General features: G+C 47.1%; 1 protein-coding gene across 1 annotated transcript; it reads left to right on the plus strand.

The window, feature by feature from the left end:
• Positions 1-608: 608 nt before the first annotated feature.
• Positions 609-22,281, plus strand: tmem182a (transmembrane protein 182a; the record flags this gene model as incomplete). The annotated part of the gene is made up of 4 exons (XM_084179720.1): positions 609-767; positions 4,690-4,822; positions 13,882-13,998; positions 22,017-22,281. 4 exons carry the CDS (start codon positions 609-611, stop codon positions 22,241-22,243), a joined length of 636 nt encoding a protein of 211 aa, XP_084035846.1. The 3' UTR covers positions 22,244-22,281.
• Positions 22,282-22,696: the final 415 nt, after the last annotated feature.

Here is a 22,696-nt window from a genome sequence, read left to right on the forward strand (position 1 = left end):
ACATTCTGCAACTGTGCCGGCATTCTTCAGCGGCCGAGGGGCCTGGAACTTCATTGTCTGCCATGGTGGATGAGTCTGGATCCTCCTCTTCTGCCATGGTGGATGAGTCTGGATCCTCCTCTTCTGCCATGGTGGATGAGTCTGGATCCTCCTCTTCTGCCATGGTGGATGAGTCTGGATCCTCCTCTTCTGCCATGGTGGATGAGTCTGGATCTTCCTCTTCTGCCATGGTGGATGAGTCTGGATTCTCCTCTTCTGCCATGGTGGATGAATAAAAAATCCACCCCAGACCACTCCTGTGACAGTGGGGAGAGTGTGTGCAGCAGGCACCTTCAATCAGCCCCCCAAAATATCACAGGGGGAGGGATCCACGCCACTGTCAGTTTCCTGACTGTCTCGTCCAGCCCAGCCCAGTCCATTCCTGTCCTCAGCAGCCCACAAACAGAGAAGATAGGAGCCAGGATAAGACCACTGTTGGACAATACACAGCAAAGTGGTATTCCACTGTGGAAGAAGAATCGTAGCTTGGAATATATTGCAACACTGGGAATAGTTGATTGGCCCGAGGGTCTCCATACAGTGACTGTCTGTCTGGCCAGTACTGCACCATGAAGCTGAGTGTGGCTCTGTTCTTCGCGGGGCTGTTTGGGGCTCTGGCGGCCGTGTTTGTCCTCCTCTCCTTCGGGACGGATTACTGGCTCCTGGCTTCGGAAACATGTGACAAAGAATCTAACGGAACTATGGGACCTGGGGGCGTCGCCATAGAGGTAAGGATCACTTTATCCCTACCTGTATGTACATATCTACCACAATTACCTCGTACCCCTACACATCAACTCAGTACTGGTACCCCATGTATATAGCTAAGTTATCGTTACTCATTGTGTATTTATTCCTTGTGCCATTATTTTTTAAATTTTTCTATAATTTATATTTTTCTCTCTGCATTGTTGGGAAGGGCCTGTAAGTAAACATTTCACTGTTAGTCTACACCTGTTGTTTACAAAGCATGTGACAAATACATTTTTATTTTATTTTAACATGGACCTTTCTGATTACCATAATGAGATCTGTTGTGGTTTTTATGCTTCAAATATTGTAGTCCAATTTTACTTAGTATTTACTATAGCCCACTAATTACCTGTGTAGTAATCATGAAATAAGTATTTACTTTTTGGTGTTATTGTGATTCATTGAAACAGGCAGCTCTACAGCAGGTAGAAACAGCAGGTGCAAGCAAGCAAGGCAAGGTGTGGCCTCTTGGATGTTCCCTATCCTGGTCCTCCTGTCTCTTCATATCTGTGGTCATGAAAGACAAAGGCGCTGAGGAAGGTAGCCATTGGTGTAATATTGGGGGTAACATTGGATAAGACTATTGTCTTGTTTTGTATTTGCTGAATTGAGGGTTAGGGGTTAGGGGTCAGCGTTTGTCTGGGAGGGTCAGCTGGTCAGGGACTGAGGTGAGCCATGGAGGTCAAGGCGAGTTGTTCCTATTCTGGTTAAAGTCTTCTTAGAGGAAGTGGTGTCGGGGTCAAGGTCTAACACGGTGTGTGGTCCAACGCACCTGATTCCACCAATCAAAATGTCCACCCCTGTGTAGGCCTCTGGTATATATGACTACCTACTGTAGGGGCTGCTAGTGAAATAAGACACTTTTCAATGCAGTTGCTCTTCAACCATCCAGCGATTGAGATATATTGGATTCCCAAGTGATAGAAATACAAATGTCAGTATTTACAACCCCCAATGACATGGAGTTGAATATCAAATATCACCCACTATAGCAGATCCAGGTTGTCACGATAATAATAATAATAATATAATAATATGCCATTTAGCAGACGCTTTTATCCAAAGCGACTTACAGTCATGATGAGCAATGACACAGAAATGTCTGCATGATATCAACACTATCAAACCACAGACACTGTATATAATATACCCTGTACAGTGGGGGAAAAAGTATTTAGTCAGCCACCAATTGTGCAAGTTCTCCCACTTAAAAAGATGAGAGAGGCCTGTAATTTTCATCATAGGTACACGTCAACTATGACAGACAAATTGAGAAAAAAAAATCCAGAAAATCACATTGTAGGATTTTTTATTAATTTATTTGCAAATTATGGTGGAAAATAAGTATTTGGTCACCTACAAACAAGCAAGATTTCTGGCTCTCACAGACCTGTAACGTTTTCTTTAAGAGGCTCCTCTGTCCTCCACTCGTTACCTGTATTAATGGCACCTGTTTGAACTTGTTATCAGTATAAAAGACACCTGTCCACAACCTCAAACAGTCACACTCCAAACTCCACTATGGCCAAGACCAAAGAGCTGTCAAAGGACACCAGAAACAAAATTGTAGACCTGCACCAGGCTGGGAAGACTGAATCTGCAATAGGTAAGCAGCTTGGTTTGAAGAAATCAACTGTGGGAGCAATTATTAGGAAATGGAAGACATACAAGACCACTGATAATCTCCCTCGATCTGGGGCTCCACGCAAGATCTCACCCCGTGGGGTCAAAATGATCACAAGAATGGTGAGCAAAAATCCCAGAACCACACGGGGGGACCTAGTGAATGACCTGCAGAGAGCTGGGACCAAAGTAACAAAGCCTACCATCAGTAACACACTACGCCGCCAGGGACTCAAATCCTGCAGTGACAGACGTGTCCCCCTGCTTAAGCCAGTACATGTCCAGGCCCATCTGAAGTTTGCTAAAATGCATTTGGATGATCCAGAAGAGGATTGGGAGAATGTCAGATGAAACCAAAATATAACTTTTTGGTAAAAACTCAACTCGTCGTGTTTGGAGGACAAAGAATGCTGAGTTGCATCCAAAGAACACCATACCTACTGTGAAGCATGGGGGTGGAAACATCATGCTTTGGAGCTGTTTTTCTGCAAAGGGACCAGGATGACTGATCCGTGTAAAGGAAAGAATGAATGGGGCCATGTATCGTGAGATTTTGAGTGAAAACCTCCTTCCATCAGCAAGGGCATTGAAGATGAAACGTGGCTGGGTCTTTCAGCATGACAATGATCCCAAACACACCGCCCGGGCAACGAAGGAGTGGCTTCGTAAGAAGCATTTCAAGGTCCTGGAGTGGCCTAGCCAGTCTCCAGATCTCAACCCCATAGAAAATCTTTGGAGGGAGTTGAAAGTCTGTGTTGCCCAGCGACAGCCCCAAAACATCACTGCTCTAGAGGAGATCTGCATGGAGGAATGGGCCAAAATACCAGCAACAGTGTGTGAAAACCTTGTGAAGACTTACAGAAAACGTTTGACCTGTGTCATTGCCAACAAAGGGTATATAACAAAGTATTGAGAAACTTTTGTTATTGACCAAATACTTATTTTCCACCATAATTTGCAAATAAATTCATAAAAAATCCTACAATGTGATTTTTCTGGATTTTTTTTCTCATTTTGTCTGTCATAGTTGACGTGTACCTATGATGAAAATTACAGGCCTCTCTCATCTTTTTAAGTGGGAGAACTTGCACAATTGGTGGCTGACTAAATACTTTTTTTCCCCACTGTATATACCCATGTAGTAGCAGTGCCATGCACACTCCTACACATAGACATATAATTTTTCCATGGGAACATCAGTGTTCTGTCCTAAAGAGAGAGAGAGAGAGAGAGAGAGAGAGAGAGAGAGAGAGAGAGAGAGAGAGAGAGAGAGAGAGAGAGAGAGAGAGAGAGAGAGAGAGAGAGAGAGAGAGAGAGAGAGAGGGAGAGAGGATATTTTTTCTGAAAGGGTAAAGAGAATGGAATAGTCAAAACAGAGAATGGAATAGTCTATAGTAGGACAGGAGAACAGGAGAGAAAGGGGGAATAGGAGAGAAAGGGGAATAGGAGAGAAAGGAGGAATAGGAGAGAAAGGGGAATAGGAGAGAAAGGGGGAATAAGAGAGAAAGGGGAATAGGAGAGAAATGGGAATAGGAGAGAAAGGGGGAATAGGAGAGAAGGGGGAATAGGAGAGAAAGGGGGAATAGGAGAGAAAGGGGAAATAGGAGAGAAAGGGGAATAGGGGAGAAAGGGGAATAGGAGATAAAGGGGGAATAGGAGAGAAGGGGGAATAGGAGAGAAAGGGGGAATAGGAGAGAAAGGGGGAATAGGAGAGAAGGGGGAATAGGAGAGAAAGGGGGAATATGAGAGAAAGGGGGAATAGGAGAGAAGGGGGAATAGGAGAGAAAGGGGGAATAGGAGAGAAAGGGGGAATAGGAGAGAAAGGGGGAATAGGAGAGAAAGGGGGAATAGGAGAGAAAGGGGGAATGAGAGCAGCTGTTCTAGTGAGTAGAGAGGTCTCTCCATGCTGTCTCAACAAACTTCTCACAACCCCACAGGAAGTTAAGGGTGCTCCCTCAGTGTGGCCCTTGACTTTAGAGTCACCAGCTTTAGCAGTAGCACTACATACTCTGACAACATTCACCTGAACCAGCTGGCGTGGACATGACATGACACACATGACATTATGGCTAATGTTACAGTGGTACTTCGTGGGGCTGAGAAGTCAATAGCTGATTCACTATGTATTTTCTAAGAAAATAAGAGGTCAAATGTGAAGAAGAAGATAGAACAAGAAGTTTATGATGTGTTATTATGTCATTGTTATAACTGTAACATGAAGGCCTTATGATGGAGTGTTCTACTAATGTGTTACCATTATTATCTTCCCCCCAGCGTGGTGACATGATTCTGGTGAAACCCGGTATGGGGTTCCCCCCAGACACCACCTTCTACCACAAGGGCTTCTTCTGGAGGTGCTCCTTCGGGGGCAACCTGGACGACCACACCATCTTGAAGTTCTGGATCAGTAAGTCAGATAATACTTCACTACTTGTATAAAGTAGAACACTGGGGTATTGGCCGTGCTCAATATGCGCCACTCCTCACTTTCCTTCTCTCTCTCATTGGTCTTTCACTCCACTCTCCACTTTCCCTCTCTCTCTCTCATTGGTCTTTCACTCCACTCTCCACTTTCCCTCTCTCTCTCATTGGTCTTTCACTCCACTCCTCACTTTCCCTCTCTCTCTCATTGGTCTTTCACTCCACTCTCCACTTTCCCTCTCTCTCTCATTGGTCTTTCACTCTATCCTATTGCTTTCTCTCATTTACATGTTGGCCAGTACAGGGCCAGTATGAAACAATGCAAACAATTCACGACAGCAGAGAGGAAGAGGCGAAGCGAGAGGTTTCACTCCCGCCAAAATCTGTCCAAAATAAACCCAATGCGTTTCTATTCGGACAACCAGTGGTGGAAAAACTACCCAATTGTCATACTTGAGTAAAAGTAAAGATACAGTGAGGGAAATAAAGTATTTGATCCCCTGCTGATTTTGTACGTTTGCCCACTGACAAAGAAATGATCAGTGAGAGACAGAATAACATAAAAAAAATCCAGAAAAACACATGTCAAAAATGTTATAAATTGATTAGCATTTTAATGAGGGAAATACAGTGGGGGAAAAAGTATTTAGTCAGCCACCAATTGTGCAAGTTCTCCCACTTAAAAAGATGAGAGAGGCCTGTAATTTTCATCATAGGTACACGTCAACTATGACAGACAAATTGAGAATTTTCTTTCCAGAAAATCACATTGTAGGATTTTTTATGAATTTATTTGCAAATTATGGTGGAAAATAAGTATTTGGTCACCTACAAACAAGCAAGATTTCTGGCTCTCACAGACCTGTAACTTCTTCTTTAAGAGGCTCCTCTGTCCTCCACTCGTTACCTGTATTAATGGCACCTGTTTGAACTTGTTATCAATATAAAAGACACCTGTCCACAACCTCAAACAGTCACACTCCAAACTCCACTAGGGCCAAGACCAAAGAGCTGTCAAAGGACACCAGAAACAAAATTGTAGACCTGCACCAGGCTGGGAAGACTGAATCTGCAATAGGTAAGCAGCTTGGTTTGAAGAAATCAACTGTGGGAGCAATTATTAGGAAATGGAAGACATACAAGACCACTGATAATCTCCCTCGATCTGGGGCTCCATGCAAGATCTCACCCCGTGGGGTCAAAATGATCACAAGAACGGTGAGCAAAAATCCCAGAACCACACGGGGGGACCTAGTGAATGACCTGCAGAGAGCTGGGACCAAAGTAACAAAGCCTACCATCAGTAACACAGTATGCCGCCAGGGACTCAAATCCTGCAGTGCCAGACATGTCCCCCTGCTTAAGCCAGTACATGTCCAGGCCCGTCTGAAGTTTGCTAGAGTGCATTTGGATGATCCAGAAGAGGATTGGGAGAATGTCATATGGTCAGATGAAACCAAAATAGAACTTTTTGGTAAAAACTCAACTCGTCGTGTTTGGAGGACAAAGAATGCTGAGTTGCATCCAAAGAACACCATACCTACTGTGAAGCATGGGGGTGGAAACATCATGCTTTGGGGCTGTTTTTCTGCAAAGGGACCAGGACGACTGATCCGTGTAAAGGAAAGAATGAATGGGGCCATGTATCGTGAGATTTTGAGTGAAAACCTCCTTCCATCAGCAAGGGCATTGAAGATGAAACGTGGCTGGGTCTTTCAGCATGACAATGATCCCAAACACACCGCCCAGGCAACGAAGGAGTGGCTTCGTAAGAAGCATTTCAAGGTCCTGGAGTGGCCTAGCCAGTCTCCAGATCTCAACCCCATAGAAAGTATTTGGAGGGAGTTGAAAGTCCGTGTTGCCCAGCGACAGCCCCAAAACATCACTGCTCTAGAGGAGATCTGCATGGAGGAATGGGCCAAAATACCAGCAACAGTGTGTGAAAACCTTGTGAAGACTTACAGAAAACGTTTGACCTGTGTCATTGCCAACAAAGGGTATATAACAAAGTATTGAGAAACTTTTGTCATTGACCAAATACTTATTTTCCACCATAATTTGCAAATAAATTCATAAAAAATCCTACAATGTGATTTTCTGGATTTTTTTCTTCTCATTTTGTCTGTCATAGTTGATGTGTACCTATGATGAAAATGACAGGCCTCTTTCATCTTTTTAAGTGGGAGAACTTGCACAATTGGTGGCTGACTAAATACTTTTTTTCCCTACTGTAAGTATTTGACCCCCTCTCAATCAGAAAGATTTCTGGCTCCCAGGTGTCTTTTATACAGGTAACGAGCTGAGATTAGGAGCACACTCTTAAAGGGAGTGCTCCTTATCTCAGCTTGTTACCTGTATAAAAGACACCTGTCCACAGAAGCAATCAATCAATCAGATTCCAAACTCTCCACCATGGCCAAGACCAAAGAGCTCTCCAAGGATGTCAGGGACAAGATTGTACACATACACAAGGCTGGAATGGGCTACAAGACCATTGCCAAGCAGCTTGGTGAGAAGGTGACAACAGTTGGTGTGATTATTCGCAAATGGAAGAAACACAAAAGACCTGTCAATCTTCCTCGGCCTGGGGCTCCATGCAAGATCTCACCTCGTGGAGTTGCAATGATCATGAGAACGGTGAGGAATCAGCACAGAACTACATGGGAGGATCTTGTCAATGATCTCAAGGCAGCTGGGACCATAGTCACCAAGAAAACAATTGGTAACACACTACGCCGTGAAGGACTGAAATCCTGCAGCGCCCGCAAGGTCCCCCTGCTCAAGAAAGCACATATACAGGGCCGTCTGAAGTTTGCCAATGAACATCTGAATGATTCAGAGGAGAACTGGGTGAAAGTGTTGTGGTCAGATGAGACCATCATCTCAACTCGCCATGTTTGGAGGAGGAGGAATGCTGCTAAGGGGGCAGGACAACTTCACCGCATCAAAGGGGCGATGGACGGGGCCATGTACCGTCAAATCTTGGGTGAGAACCTCCTTCCCTCAGCCAGGGCATTGAAAATGGGTCGTGGATGGGTATTCCAGCATGACAATGACCCAAAACACACGGCCAAGGCAACAAAGGAGTGGCTCAAGAAGAAGCACATTAAGGTCCTGGAGTGGCCTTGCCAGTCTCCAGACCTTAATCCCATAGAAAATCTGTGGAGGGAGCTGAAGGTTCGAGTTGCCAAACGTCAGCCTCGAAACCTTAATGACTTGGAGAAGATCTGCAAAGAGGAGTGGAACAAAATCCCTCCTGAGATGTGTGCAAACCTGGTGGCCAACTACAAGAAACGTCTGACCTCTGTGATTGCCAACAAGGGTTTTGCCACCAAGTACTAAGTCATGTTTTGCAGAGGGGTCAAATACTTTTTTCCCTCATTAAAATGCAAATCAATTTATAACATTTTTGAAATGCGTTTTTCTGGATTCTTTTGTTGTTATTCTGTCTCTCACTGTTCAAATAAACCTACCATTAAAATTATAGACTGATCATGTCTTTGTCAGTGGGCAAACGTACAAAATCAGCAGGGGTTCAAATACTTTTTTCCCTCACTGTACCTTAATAGAAAATGACTCAAGTAAAAGTGAAAGTCACCCAGTAAAATACTACTTGAGTAAAAGTCTAAAAGTATTTGGTTTTAAAAATACTTAAGTATCAAAAATAAATTTAATTGCAAAAATATACTTAAGTATCAAAAGTAAAATTACAAGTATAAATCATTTCAAATTGCTTATATTAAGCAAACTTGACGGCATATTTTCTTGTTTTTTCAATTTACGGATAGCCAGGGGCACACTACAAGAAGCAGATGTCACGATGTCGGTGTATGCGGTAGACTGAAGTCAGGCGCAGGACACAGAATTCAAGGGAAAAACGTAACTTTACTAAAGCTCGTAAAGAAACAAGAAGCCTCCACGCAGGGAGGAATAAATCCGCTCACCAATGACATACGAGTACAAGCAACAAACACGCACAGAACACAATGGGAGCCACAGAGTTAAATAGGGGCGGAGTAATCACAAGATGGGCAACAGGTGTGAAACAATCTGACACAACAGGTAGAACATAGAAAATAGATCGGCAGCAGCTAGTACTCCGGTGACGACGAACGCCGAAACCTGCCTGAGCAAGGAGGAGGGGCAGCCTCGGCAGAATCCGTGACAGTACCCCCCGACGCGCGGCTCCAGCCGTGCGTCGACACCGGCCTCGGGGACGGCCAGGAGGACGCGGCGCGGGGCGAGTGGGATGATTGCGGTGGTAATCCCTCAACATGGATGGATCGAGGATATCCCTCCTAGGAACCCAGCACCGTTCCTCCGGACCGTACCCCTCCCACTCCACGAGATACTGCAGGCCCCCCACCTGACGCCTCGAATCCAATATGGACCGAACCGAGTACGCCGGTGCCCCCTCGATGTCCAGCGGGGGCGGAGAAACCTCCCGTATCTCCGACTCCTGGAGTGGACCAGCTACCACCGGCCTGAGGAGAGACACATGGAACGAGGGGTTAATACGATAATTAGTAGGAAGTTGTAACCTATAACATACCTCGTTCAATCTCCTCAGGACTTTGAATGGCCACACAAACCGCCGACCCAGTTTCCGGCAGGGCAGGCGAAGGGGCAGGTTTCGGGTCGAGAGCCAGACCCGGTCCCCCGGTGCATACACCGGGGCCTCACTGCGGTGGCGGTCGGCGCTCGCCTTTTGCCGCCTGATGGCCCGCTGCAGACGTACATGGACAGCGTTCCAGGTCTCCTGCGAGCGCCGAAACCACTCATCCACCGCAGGTGCCTCGATCTGGCTCTGATGCCAAGGTGCCAGGACCGGCTGATAACCTAATACACATTGGAACGGAGAAAGGTTAGTGGAGGAGTGGCGGATGGAGTTCTGGGCTATCTCTGCCCAGGGGAGGTAAACCGACCACTCCCCCCGCTGGTCCTGGCAATACGACCTCAGAAACCTACCCACCTCCTGGTTAACTCTCTCCACCTGCCCGTTACTCTCGGAGTGAAATCCTGAGGTCAGACTGACCGAGACTCCCAGACGTTCCATGAACGCCCTCCAGACCCTAGAGGTGAACTGGGAACCCCGATCAGACACTATATCCTCAGGCACCCCGTAGTGAAGGAAGACGTGTGTAAATAGGGCCTCAGCTGTTTGTAGGGCCGTAGGGAGGCCGGGCAGCGGAATGAGGCGGCAGGACTTAAAAAACCGATCCACAACAACCAGGATCGTGGTGTTCCCTTGTGAGGGGGGAAGATCCGTCACGAAGTCCACCGATAGGTGGGACCATGGTCGTTGTGGAACGGATAGAGGTTGCAATTTCCCTCTGGGCAGGTGTCTAGGAGCCTTACACTGGGCGCACACCGAGCAGGAGGAAACATAAACCCTCACGTCCTTAGCTAAGGTGGGCCACCAGTACTTCTCACTAAGACAGTGCACTGTCCGACCGATACCAGGATGACCAGAGGAGGGTGATCGCGGACATCAAGCGGTACGTACACACGACCCTCTGGACACTGGGGAGGAGTGGGTTCACTGCGCAACACCCGCTCGATCTCTGCGTCAACCTCCCACACCACCAGTGCCACCAGACACGACGCCGGAAGTATGGGAGTGGGCTCCACGGAACTCCCCTCTGAGTCATACAGTCGGGACAGAGCATCTGCCTTAGCGTTCTGGGAACCTGGCCTGTAAGAAAGGGTGAAAACAAAACGGGTGGTCACTCTCCTTCCTCACCCCTGACGCGGACATATGGTACCCCAAGAAAGAGATGGACTCCTGGAAGAACAGGCATTTCTCTGCCTTAGCATACAGGTCATGCTCCAACAGTCTTCCAAGCACATTTCGCACCAGGGACACATGCTCGGCACGTGTAGCGGAGTATATAAGGATGTCATCAATATACACCACTACCCCTTGTCCGTGCAGGTCCCTGAAAATCTCATCCACAAATGATTGGAAAACTGAAGGAGCATTAACCCGTATGGCATGACCAGATACTCAAAATGTCCAGAGGTGGTGCTAAATGCCGTCTTCCACTCATCTCCCTCACGGATACGCACTAGGTTGTATGCGCTCCTGAGATCCAATTTTGTGAAAAAGCGTGCCCCGTGCAATGATTCCGTCATACTAGCTGTTAGAGGTAATGGATAGCTGTACTTGATGGTAATCTGATTTAGGCCACGGTAATCAATGCACGGGCGTAACCCACCATCTTTCTTCTTCACAAAAAAGAAACTTGAGGAAACGGGTGAAGTGGATGGCCGAATGTATCCCTGCCTCAGAGATTCGGTGACATATGTCTCCATAGCCGCCTTCTCCTCCTGAGACAAAGGATACACGTGACTCCGGGGAAGTGCAGCTCCTACCTGGAGATTTATCGCACAATCCCCTGGACGATGGGGTGGTAATTTAGTCGCCCTCTTTTTGCTGAAGACGATAGCCAAATCGGCATACTCTGCAGGAATGTGCATGGTGGAAACCTGGTTTGGACTTTCCACCGAAGTTGCCCCCAAGGAAACTCCTAAACACCTCCCTGAACACTGACTGGACCATCCCTTGAGAGCCCTCTGTTGCCATGAAATAGTGGGGTCATGAATGGCTAACCAGGGAAGTCCCAACACCACAGGATGCGCAGGAGAATCAATCAGATAGAGGCTAATCCTCTCCTCATGACCCCCCTGCGTCATCATCAGCAGAGGAGCGGTGACCTCCCTGATTATGCCTGACCCTAACGGGCGACTATCTAAGGCGTGAACAGGGTAAGGTTTATCAACAGACACTGTGGGAATCCCTAGGCTACGTGTATACTGGCGATCAATAAAATTCCCAGCCGCGCCTGAATCTACTAGCGCCTTATGCTGGGAATGAGGAGCAAATTCTGGAAACATAATGTCGATACACATATTAGCAACAGGGAACTCTGGGTGAGTCGGGTGCCTACTCACCTGAGACGGTCGACCAGTGCTCTGCCTGCTGCCTCGACCTCCTGAGAAATCTCCCCTGCACCGACCAGCAGTGTGTCCTCTGCGGCCACACTTGGTGAAGGGGACAGTCTCTCTCCCAGTCTCCCTACCTGCAGCACCCCCTAGCTCCATAGGTGTAGGCTCGGAGGTGCTGGAAGATGAAATGGACAGGCCCCCATCAGAACGTCCGTGGGCTGCCAACAGGTTATCCAACCGGATGGACATTTCCACCAGTTAGCCCACTCAAGCGCCTTCCCCGATAGACAGGAGATGAGGGCGGACACGCTCTCGTATCCCGAGGGCGCCGGGTGAATGGTGGCCAGGTAGAGCTCTACCTGGAGGAGAAATCCCTGGCACCCGGAAGGTGTACCGTCATATGCCCTTGGGAGCGAGAGCCGAATCCCACTGGACCCAGGTGGCGAAGTGGTAGCCAGTGTAGCAGGTGGTGGTGTGGTGGAACATGGTGAAGGGATACCACCTCTCGCCAATCGCTCCATCATCTGGAAAACTCGTTCCATCGTCTCACCGAGATTCTGGAGGATCGTCCCTTGACGTTGGACTCGTTCCTCCATCGTCTCGGTAGATCCAGTCGTTCCTGCTGACTCCATTGTGGTGCGTGTTTCTGTCACGATGTCGGTGTATGCGGTAGACTGAAGTCAGGCGCAGGACACAGAACTCAAGGGAAAAACGTAACTTTACTAAAGCTCGTAAAGAAACAAGAAGCCTCCACGCAGGGAGGAATACATCCGCTCACCAATGACATACGAGTACAAGCAACAAACACGCACAGAACACAATGGGAGCCACAGGGTTAAATAGGGGCGGAGTAATCACAAGATGGGCAACAGGTGTGAAACAATCTGACACAACAGGTAGAACATAGAAACATAGAACATAGATCGGCAGCAGCTAGTACTCCGGTGACGACGAACGCCGAAACCTGCCCGAGCAAGGAGGAGGGGCAGCCTCGGCAGAATCCGTGACAGCAGACATAATTTACAAACGAAGCTTTTGTGTTCAGTGAGTCCTCCAGAACAGAGGCAGAAGGGATGACCAGGGATGTTCTCTTGATAAATGGGTGAGTTGGACCATTTTCCTGTCCTGCTAAGCATTCAAAATGTAACGAGTGCTTTTGGGTGTCAGGGAAAATGTATGGAGTAAAATCTACATTTTTTTCTTTAGGGATGTAGTGAAGTAAAAGTTGTCAAAAATATAAATAGTAAAGTAAAGTACAGATACCCCCAAAAAACTACTTATGTAGTACTTTCAAGTATTTTTACTTAAGTACTTTACACCACTGGGGACAACGGCTCCAATTGTTAGGGCAGAGACATGAGCACCGCTCGTTTATCGAATGTGACTTCTTGATGCCTTGAAGTGCTACGAGACCCCTATCATGTGATATTATTCCCGGGTCATGTGACTCTGTGGAAAGGCTGCATGTGCTGTTATTCAGTTCCGTTGTCATCTGATGAGACGTGTTGACAGTCATTGTCACAAACACCCTCAAGCTCAGGGAACGACCTGGAGAGAGTCTGCTGAATTCCACAAGGAAGAGGAGAGCGGGCGAGAGGAGAAAGAGAGACGAAACAGAAAAAATAGAGTGTTTGAGTACAAGTTAGATGACATTTCATGCAATTATCAAATGTAATGCATTTGATAGAACGGTAAAACTATGCCAGCTTGTTCTCTGTATAGATCCTACTAGTACATGCTTTGTAATATAAGGGCCCTTGATGAGGAGAGGATAGTTGAATCAATGTTGTTTCCACGTCATTTCAACAAAAATTACATTGAAGCAAAGTGGAAAACTGATTGGATTTGCAAAAGGTAAGGGAATTTCATAATTTTTTTCACCTAACTTTTAACGGATATCCAATGACATGGTGGCATTTTTGGTTGATTTGACGTTTAATTCATGTTAGTTGACAGCTCAACAAAATGTAAATCAAAACTAGACGTTGAACTGACATCTGTGCCCAGTGGGTATAGTTTTGTTGTTGCCGTCATATTAGTAGTATAATATTATATGATTTAATGTATGTAACAATGTGTTTGTTTGTCTCTCACTAGCCAATCAGCCACACGCCAAAGTCTGCACGCACGCCTACCACTTCCCCTTTCCAGTGTCTCAACAGACTCACAATGCCACTGCATATGACTCTGCAATCAATAAGTGCTTTTCTCTCTGTGTGTGTGTGTGTATTATATGTCATTGCATATACAGTGCATTCAGAAAGTATTCAGACCCCTGGACTTTTTCCACATTTTGTTAGGTTACAGCCTTATTCTAAAATAGATTAAATAGTTTTTTCCCCTCATCAATCTACACACAATACCCCAAAATGACAAAGCAAAAACAGGTTTTCAGAAATGTTTGTTAATTTATTCAAAATAAAAAATGGATATATTACATTTACATAAGTATTCAGACCCATTACTCAGTACATTGACATTTACATTTTAGTCATTTAGCAGACGCTCTTATCCAGAGCGACTTACAGTTAGTGAGTGCATACATTTTCATACTGGCCCCCCGTGGGAAACGAACCCACAACCCTGGCGTTGCAAGCTCCATGCTCAACCAACTGAGCCACAACCTCCACTCACTATAACAGGGGTTAGACACTACACAGACTCATTTCCTAGAACTTTAAAACACTGGCAGTTTGTCTACTTCACTTCTTTAGTCTACTCTCTGATCACTCCAGATAGCCCAGTGAATAAAACAAATGCTGACAAAATTGGTGTCAAACCATGCAAGTCTGAGTAGCATGGAATAACATACCATCTTATTGAAACAGTTCATCAAGAAACAGTTCTACTGCAACTTTTCATGCACAGTGGGAAGTTGGAACGAACAACAAACTTAGTTAGATAGAACCTGCTCTTACCATGAGAAACAGATTTCCCCGTCTTCTCCTCCTCTTCTTCATCTTTAATGTTGACATTCAGCTTCAGTGTTTGACTGCAGTCTTCCAGCTTCACTGATGCCATCTCTGGATCCTGCTTAGCAAACTGGGCTCCACTGTCACAATCAGGACCCACTGACTGTAGGTTTGGACTCAGTGTGGAAGGAGAGAGGCTCGCTGGGTTTGTCCTCACTATTGATGTTACCGGCCTCAGATTTAATTCTAGTCGTCCATGAAAAACAGTACTTTGTTGAAGCACCTTTGGCAGCGATTACAGCCTCGAGTCTACTTGGGTATGACGCTACAAGCTTGGCACACCTGTATTTGGGGAGTTTCTCCCATTCTTCTCTGCAGATCCTCTCAAGCTCTCTCAGGTTGGATGGGGATCGTTGTTGCACAGCTATTTTCAGGTCTCCCCAGAGATGTTCGATTGGGTTCAAGTCCAGGCTCTGGCTGGGCCACTCAAGGACATTCAGAAACTTGTCCCGAAGCGTTGCCTTGGCTGTGTGCTTAGGGTCGTTGCCCTTCTCCCCTGATTGCTCAGTTTGGCCGGGCAGCCAGCTCTAGGAAGAGTCTTGGTGGTTCCAAACTTCTTCCATTTAAGAATGATGAAGGCCACTGTGTTCTTGGGGACCTTCAATGCTGCAGAATTTTTTTGGCACCGTTCCCCAGATCTGTGTCTCTACACAATCCTGTCTCGGAGCTCTATGGACAATTCCTTCGACCTCATGGCTTGGTTTTTGCTCTGACATGCACTGTTAACTGTGGGACCTTATATAGACAGGTATGTGCCTTTCCAAATCATGTCCAATCAATTGCATTTACCACAGGTGGATTCTAATCAAGTTGTAGAAACATCTCAAGGATTATCAATGGAAACAGGATGCACCTGAGCTCAATTTCGAGTCTCATAGCAAAGGGTCTGAATACTTATGTACATAAGGTATTTCTGTTTTTTATTTTTAATACATTTGCAAACATTTCAAAAAACTTGTTTTCGCTTCGTCATTATGGGGTATTGTGTGTAGATTGCTGAGGAATTGTATTTATTTAATCAATTTTAGAATAAGGCTGTAACGTAACAAAATGTGAAAAAAGTCAAGGGGTCTAAATACTTTCCGAAGGCACTGTATGTAGCCTACTATGAGATTGTGAGTGTCCACATGTGCTTGTGTTTGTGTATTCAAATTAAAGTCGGCCTCTCTCGCTCTCTCTCTCTCTCTGTCTGTCTCTCTCTCTCTCTCTCTCTCTCTCTCTCTCTCTCTCGCTCTCTCGCTCTCTCTCTCTCCCCATCATCTCTCTCTCTCCCCATCATCTCTCTCTCTCCCATCATCTCTCTCTCTCTCTCCCATCATCTCTCTCTCTCTCCCTCTCTCTCTCTCTCTCTCTCTCTCTCTCTCTCTCTCTCTCTCTCCCATCATCTCTCTCTCTCTCAGTGCATGCTGTGAGTATTTTGTAGTTGAGAGTCCGTGTGGAGGGCTCTGTCCTTACCTATTTTCTTGATTCTTTAAATTTTTATTTTCTATGGTGGAGGGTTAATGGACTGTTAGTTTAGCGATACCCACTGTTTTCTTTTTAAAAGTTAGGGAGGAAGAGGACAGAGTTTGTAGTTTCCTGGGGTTTGAATGGTGTGGTGTGCGTGATGGCTTCACAGCCTAGCGCGGAGGAGACGCTGTCGTTACGGCATGGATTCAGCTGTTCCTGAGAATGGAATTAAGGTGGAGGAGGTTCTGCTCGCGATTGGCGAACAGGTAGGAGCTGAATTTATACATTCCGCATCCACAATGAACAAAGTTGTGGTTGTGTTCATGAAAAAAGCAAATTAGGTGAGTAGGCTCATTGCTAGGGGAATATTTGTAAGGAATGTGTTGGTGCCGATTTTTCCTCTTTCGACTCCTTCGACTCGGGTGGTAGTTGCAAATCTGCCTCCGTTTATTATGGATGATCAAATCCGGAAAGAGCTGAGTTGTTTGCTAGTGGTTCCGTGTACAGGCAGATGCCGTTAAGCATGTTGTTTTGTTCCGGAAAGCAAGTGTTCATGTTTCTGAACAACAATGAGCAACAGTTAAATGTGCATTTTAAAGTGAGGCATGGGAATGGGCCCTACGCAGGGTTTGTCAGCACAGATAGTCTACGGTGCTTTGAGTGAATTTGGGGCATAAGAGCTTTGACGTGCCCACATAAAGGCCGTAGACAAGGTGAGGGTACAAGCGCCAGTGGGAGAAATCGAGGTCAACGTGCAGGGGGCCATGAGACGCAGGGAGCAGAGGCTGGGCCTAGTCATGCTATAGATGGTGGTGTAGGTGAGACTGGGTCTAGTCATGTTATGGATGGTGGTGTAGCTGAGACTGGGTCTAGTCATGTCATGGATGGTGGTGTAGCTGAGACTGGGTCTAGTCATGTCATGGATGGTAGTCAGGTTATGCTAGTGGATGAGGAGTAGAGTGGGGAAGCTGAAGAGGAAAAAGGGTGAGAAGAAAGGAGGTGGGAGGGGAGAGGCTGGTGTGATGAAAGGCACCAAGGAACCTTTTCCTGGTGCTGGGGGGGAGGCCCCGACTAGAGAGAAAGGGCAGGTGGTCAGGATGGGAGATGGAGATGAGGAGGAGGAAGGTGAGTCTGAGGAAGAGGAAGATGAGGAGGCTTTCTTTTCAGACTCCTCCTCAATGGGTCCAGAGCTGACAGCCAGTCAGGGAGAGGGGTCAAAGTACACGGTGAGGGAATTGTCAAGTTTCCTGAATGAGACTAAAGGGAAAAAGGTTTATCTTGAAGCTTTTTTTGTGATCCGGGGAAGTTTGTAAGATCAGTACAACACGCTATGAAAATGAGGGGCATGGGTCACAACCGTACGTAAGGTCTACCTTCAGATGGTGTTTAGATGAATCGTTTTTTCAGTCACTGGTGCTATTTGAGCTTTGCTATTGGTCTCTTTCTTTGCTTGCTTTTCTCCCACTTCTTATGGAGACTCTTCGGGTAGGCTCGCTTAATATAAATGCCACCAGAGATGCAGGAAAGAGGAGTCTGTTGGGTGAATATGTAAAACAAAAAAAAGTACAGGTGTTGTTTCTGCAGGAGACGCATAGTGATGTGGTGAATGAAGTCGTTTGGGGGCTCTGGTGGAAAGGGGCAAGTGTGCTGAGCCATGGAACAAATGCTAGTGCAGGGGTGGCAGTCCTTTTTGCACTGTCTGGCCGTAAAATTGTGCTCCTCAAAGGAGGTGTGTAGGGGTAGACTGCTTGTAGTAAAAGCAGAAATTAAGAACAGTGGTTTTGTCCTTATAAATATGTATGCGCCTAACACAGGGGGAGAGAGGGGGCATCTGTTTGGGTGTCTTAGACAGGAACTCTCACAGGTAGCGCCCGAGGAGACGCTGGTGGTCGGCGGGGACTGGAACTGTATGATGGATTTTACGAAAGACAGAAATGGGGAGGAGCCTCATTCAGGCTCCGTGGGGGTGTTAAGGGACATCATTAATCAGTTTGACCTAGTGGAAGTTTGGAGAACTAGACATCCCAACACAAGACAGTATACATGAGTGAAGTTCTTTGGGGCTAGGTTGAGTGCAGCCCGACTCAATCGGTTTTACATGTCTAGGAATCAGAGCAATAGGCTGTTGGGCACTATCATTCTCCCGGTGGGTTTCTCTGATCACCACATAACCATAGCTCGGCTGTCTATTTCACCAGGGCCTCGGAAGGCATCCTATTGGAAGTTGAATGTAAAGCTCTTACAAGATGCCACCTTTTGCTCTGTTTCCAGACTTTTTGGGAAAGGTGGGGACAGCGAAGAGAGGAGTATGAGTCTCTGAATCAGTGGTGGGATGTGGGAAAACTCAAAATTAGGCTTTTGGGAAAGGTGGGGACAGCGAAGAGAGGAGTATGAGTCTCTGAATCAGTGGTGGGATGTGGGAAAACTCAAAATTAGGCTTTTCTGTCAACAGTATACAGCTCTCTCATCATCAGAGGCTAGGAGAGTATTGGGGGAACTTAAGCGTAGTATCAGTGAATTGGAGGTAGAGCTGGTGGGGCAAGGCAATGTAGGCCTCCAGGCTAATTTAGCTGAATTACGTTGGGACCTGGGCAATTTTTTCCAGGTTAAAGCAAATGGAGCACTAAGAGCTAGGTTCTCCATGCTCAAGGAGATGGATGCTCCCAGCTCCTTCTTCTTTGGTTTGGTTTGGAAAGACAGAGCGGTGAAGCCAAGTGTATGCATTGTCTACGGCTGTCGGATGGGCGGGTGACCTCTGTGGTGGGGAGATGCGGGAGCGGAGTTTTATGCTGAGTTGTATAGGGCAGAACTGTGTGATCCTATGTGTGCTCAGGTTTTGTTTGCAGAACTCCCTAAGCTCTCTCTGGCACAGAGGGATGAAATGGACATTCCCCTGTTGTCCCATGAACTGGCAAACCCAGATGTCCCCCGGCCGTGCACTGGGGTCGATGGACTCCCAGTGGAGTTTTATAAAAATTCTGGGGAATAATTGGACTGGACTTCTTTTGCGTGTTGTGTGAGTGCATCGGGGTAGGAGAGTTGCCGATGAGCTCTGACGGCTCTGACTCTCCTGCCCAAAAAAGGGGACTTGTGTGAACTTAAGAACTGGAGGCCTGCGGCATTGCTCTGTGCGGACTACAATATATTTGCCAAGGTCCTCGCTAACAGACTGAAGTCCCATCTGGACTCTATAGTACACAAGGACTAGACATATTGTGTACCCGGGACGCTCAATCACGGACAACTTGTTCTTAATCAGGGACATCTTGGACTTGTCGAGAGGTTCTAATGTGAACTTTGGACTGGTCTCTCTAGATCAAGAGAAAGCTTTTGACAGAGTGGACCATGAGTATCTGTTTAATGTGATGTCTGTGTTTGGGTTTGGGGAAAGGTTTTTGGCCTGTGTGAAGATGTTGTATGCTGGGGCGTCATGTATGGTCAAGGTGGGTGGGGGGCTCAGTAGGCCAGTCTGGGTGAGGCGGGGCATTAAACAAGGATGCCCTCTATCGGGGCAGTTATATGCACTAGCCATTGAGCCTTTTTTGGGCCTGCTATGCAGGAGACTGCAAGGAGTGTGCTGGACAGGCATGGGTGTGTTGACAGGCATAGCAGTGTAAGCGTATGCAGATTACATTTCTGTGATGGTCAGGGATGGTCAGGATATGCAGGCACTAGAGACTCGTCTGAAGGTGTACGAGGGAACTTCGTCAGCTAAAGTGAACTGGGGCAAGAGCAAAGCTCTGTCACAGGCAGTGGTGTCAAGACTGGCCAGGTGGAGGTGGCTCCTGTCCCAAGTGTCATATAGAGGGAGGGTGCTGATAATCAACAACCTGGTGGTATCTTCCCTGTGGCATAAAAGGCTGTCCTCAACCCCCCTGCCGGTCTGCTCGCAGAACTGCAACGCAAGCTGGTGGATTTTTTCTGGTCGGGCCATTACTGTCTGAGGGCGGCAGTGTTGTATATGTCCATAAACAAAGGAGGAAAGGGCCTGGTGGAACTGGAGAGCAGGGTGGCTGCATTCCGACTAAAGGCGGCTCAGACACTGCTGTACCATACTGATGTCGGCTGGAGGGAAGCAGCATGCACACTGCTGAGGAGAGCTGGCAGATTAGGGTTGGACCGACAGCTGTTCCTCATGAGGCTGGAGAGGCTGAGTACAGCAGGTCTCTCTGATTTTTACTCTGTGATGCTGAGGGCCTGGCAGCTGCTAAGGCCCACACGAGAAGGGGGTGTGGAGCCTGGGCTGTGGGTGTGGGAGGAGCCTATCTTCAACAACCCAGCCATCCTTTTGAGATAAGTTCAGTCGGCCACCCTGCAGAGGCGACTGATGGCAGCGGGTTTACTAAGGCTGGGTGACCTGCGACTGCTGGGAGAGGAGGGGTGGAAAACCCCGGAAGTCCTGGCACAACAAACAGGACTAACATCTCTTAGGCTGCTGGAGAGATTCCTCGGGGAAGTCCAGGAGGCACTGTCTGAGCCGGTAAAGGGGGGTGTTTGAGCGGCCAAATAGGGAGGGGCCACCAATGTTTCCGCCACTGCAGCTGACGGCAGAGACTGGGGACTGGCAAGGGGGTCTGGAGAACTTGTTAGGTTTTAACCCTTGAGGGGGTGGGAGGTAAAGCCCTCTACAACCTCTGCATTAAGGAACATTAGGAGCCTAACAGGAGTGAAGGCACATCAGTGGCAGGGGGTATGTGGGGCAGAGAGTATGTTATGTTTTAGATGGAGGGGGCTCTACAAACTCCCAGTACCAAGGAGGTCAGGGGACCTCCAGTGGAGGGTTCTACATGGAGCCCTGGCCACAAACAGCTGGTTGGCACGGGTTGACCCGGGAGTTGGACAGGGGTGTCCTTTCTGTGTCATGAGTGGAACTGTGATTAATGTGTTTTCTGTGTGCGCCATTAATGTATCTGTTGGAATGTCTGTGTGAGAGGTTGGGGGTGGAGTTTACTGTTGGGATGTTTTTAATGGGGTACAGGTATTCAAATAAGGAGAATGTGTGTTGTTTAATTTTCTGTTTGCTCAGGCAAGGTTTGGCTAACAAGGAGGAACAGGGTCAAAGGTGGAGGGATAACAGACCCTTTACTATTATTTAATGGCGCGCCTTAGCGTGGAATTTGAGTTCTATAAAATGATAAAAAGTGTGGAGATGTTTCAGGAGATATGGTGTGTCTGTACAGCTGGGGAAGATGGGATGGATATACGGTTGTAGAAGTGGTCAGGTTTTGGTTATTGTGATGTGTGGTGTTGTACTCCCGAGTGGCGCAGTGGTCTAAGGCACTGCATCGCAGTGCTAGCTGTGCCACTAGAGATCCTGGTTCAAATCCAGGCTCTGCCGTAGCTCTTATCCAGAGCGACTGGGAGACCCATGGGGCGGCGCGCAGTGTCGTCCAGGTTAGGGGAGGGCAGGGATGTAGCTCAGTTGATAGAGCATGGCGTTTGCAACGCCAGGGTTGTGGGTTCGATTCCCACAGGGGGTATGTAAAATAAAAATGTATGCACTAACTGTAAGTCGCTCTGGATAAGAGCGTCTGCTAAATGACTAAAATGTGTTGTTTTGTATCGTGGGCAAGGTGAAATGAGAATGTATCATTTAAAGAAAGAAAAAGTGAGTCTCTCTCTAACTCTCTCCCGTCATCTCTCTCTCTCTCTCACTCTGTTCCTCTCTCTCTCTCTCTCTCTCTCTCTCCCTCTGTTTTTTTCTCTCTATCTCCACCTCTCCGCCCACCATTCTCTCTCCCATCATCTCTCTCTCTCTCACACACACCTTTTCACCCTTGCCTATCTCTCTCTCCCCCTCCATCCCCTCAGCTCTGTTCCTGCTGGGTGTGGTGGGGATGTATGTGCTGTGGGTGGAGGGGATGTATGTGGTGCAGGTCTATTTGTCCCACCAGCGCTCCTCTGTGTGTCCCACCTTCGACCTCACCATCCACTACGGCCTGTCCTTCTTCTTCGCCCCCGTCGGCATCTCCTTCTGCCAGCTGGCCGGACTCCTCTTCCTCCTCATTGGCCGGTCCGTACAGATGCAGTACCACTGATTGGTGTTGCCGTGACGATAGGGGGAGGCTTTCGAAACTCTGCAACAAGGTTGGGGCCAATTCCATTTCTGTTCATTTAATTCTGAAAGTCAACTGAAATTCCAATTCCACATTCCTCTCATAGAGAAGCATTGAGGTACATTTGAATTTGAATTTCTGTTTACTTCCTGAATTGACTGAATTGAAAAGGAATTGACCCCAACCCTGATCTGTAACTTCTCTGTGTTCTGTCAATCATCCACCAATAGAATGGGACTGGTTACATTGACGTGTTTCAGTCACTGCGAGTGTTTGACAACAATGTTTTTATTTTATTTATTTTATGACACCCTGTACCCCTATATTAGTGCACTACTTTTCACCAGAGCCTCTATAGGGAATAGGGTACCATTTGAGACACAGCCAATGCCTAAATTCCTTCACCTGACACCTACAGTACTGGGAGACACATGA

The sequence above is a fragment of the Coregonus lavaretus genome (genome assembly GCF_964263955.1).
Source record: "Coregonus lavaretus genome assembly, chromosome: 16".
NCBI classification, from domain to species: domain Eukaryota; kingdom Metazoa; phylum Chordata; class Actinopteri; order Salmoniformes; family Salmonidae; genus Coregonus; species Coregonus lavaretus.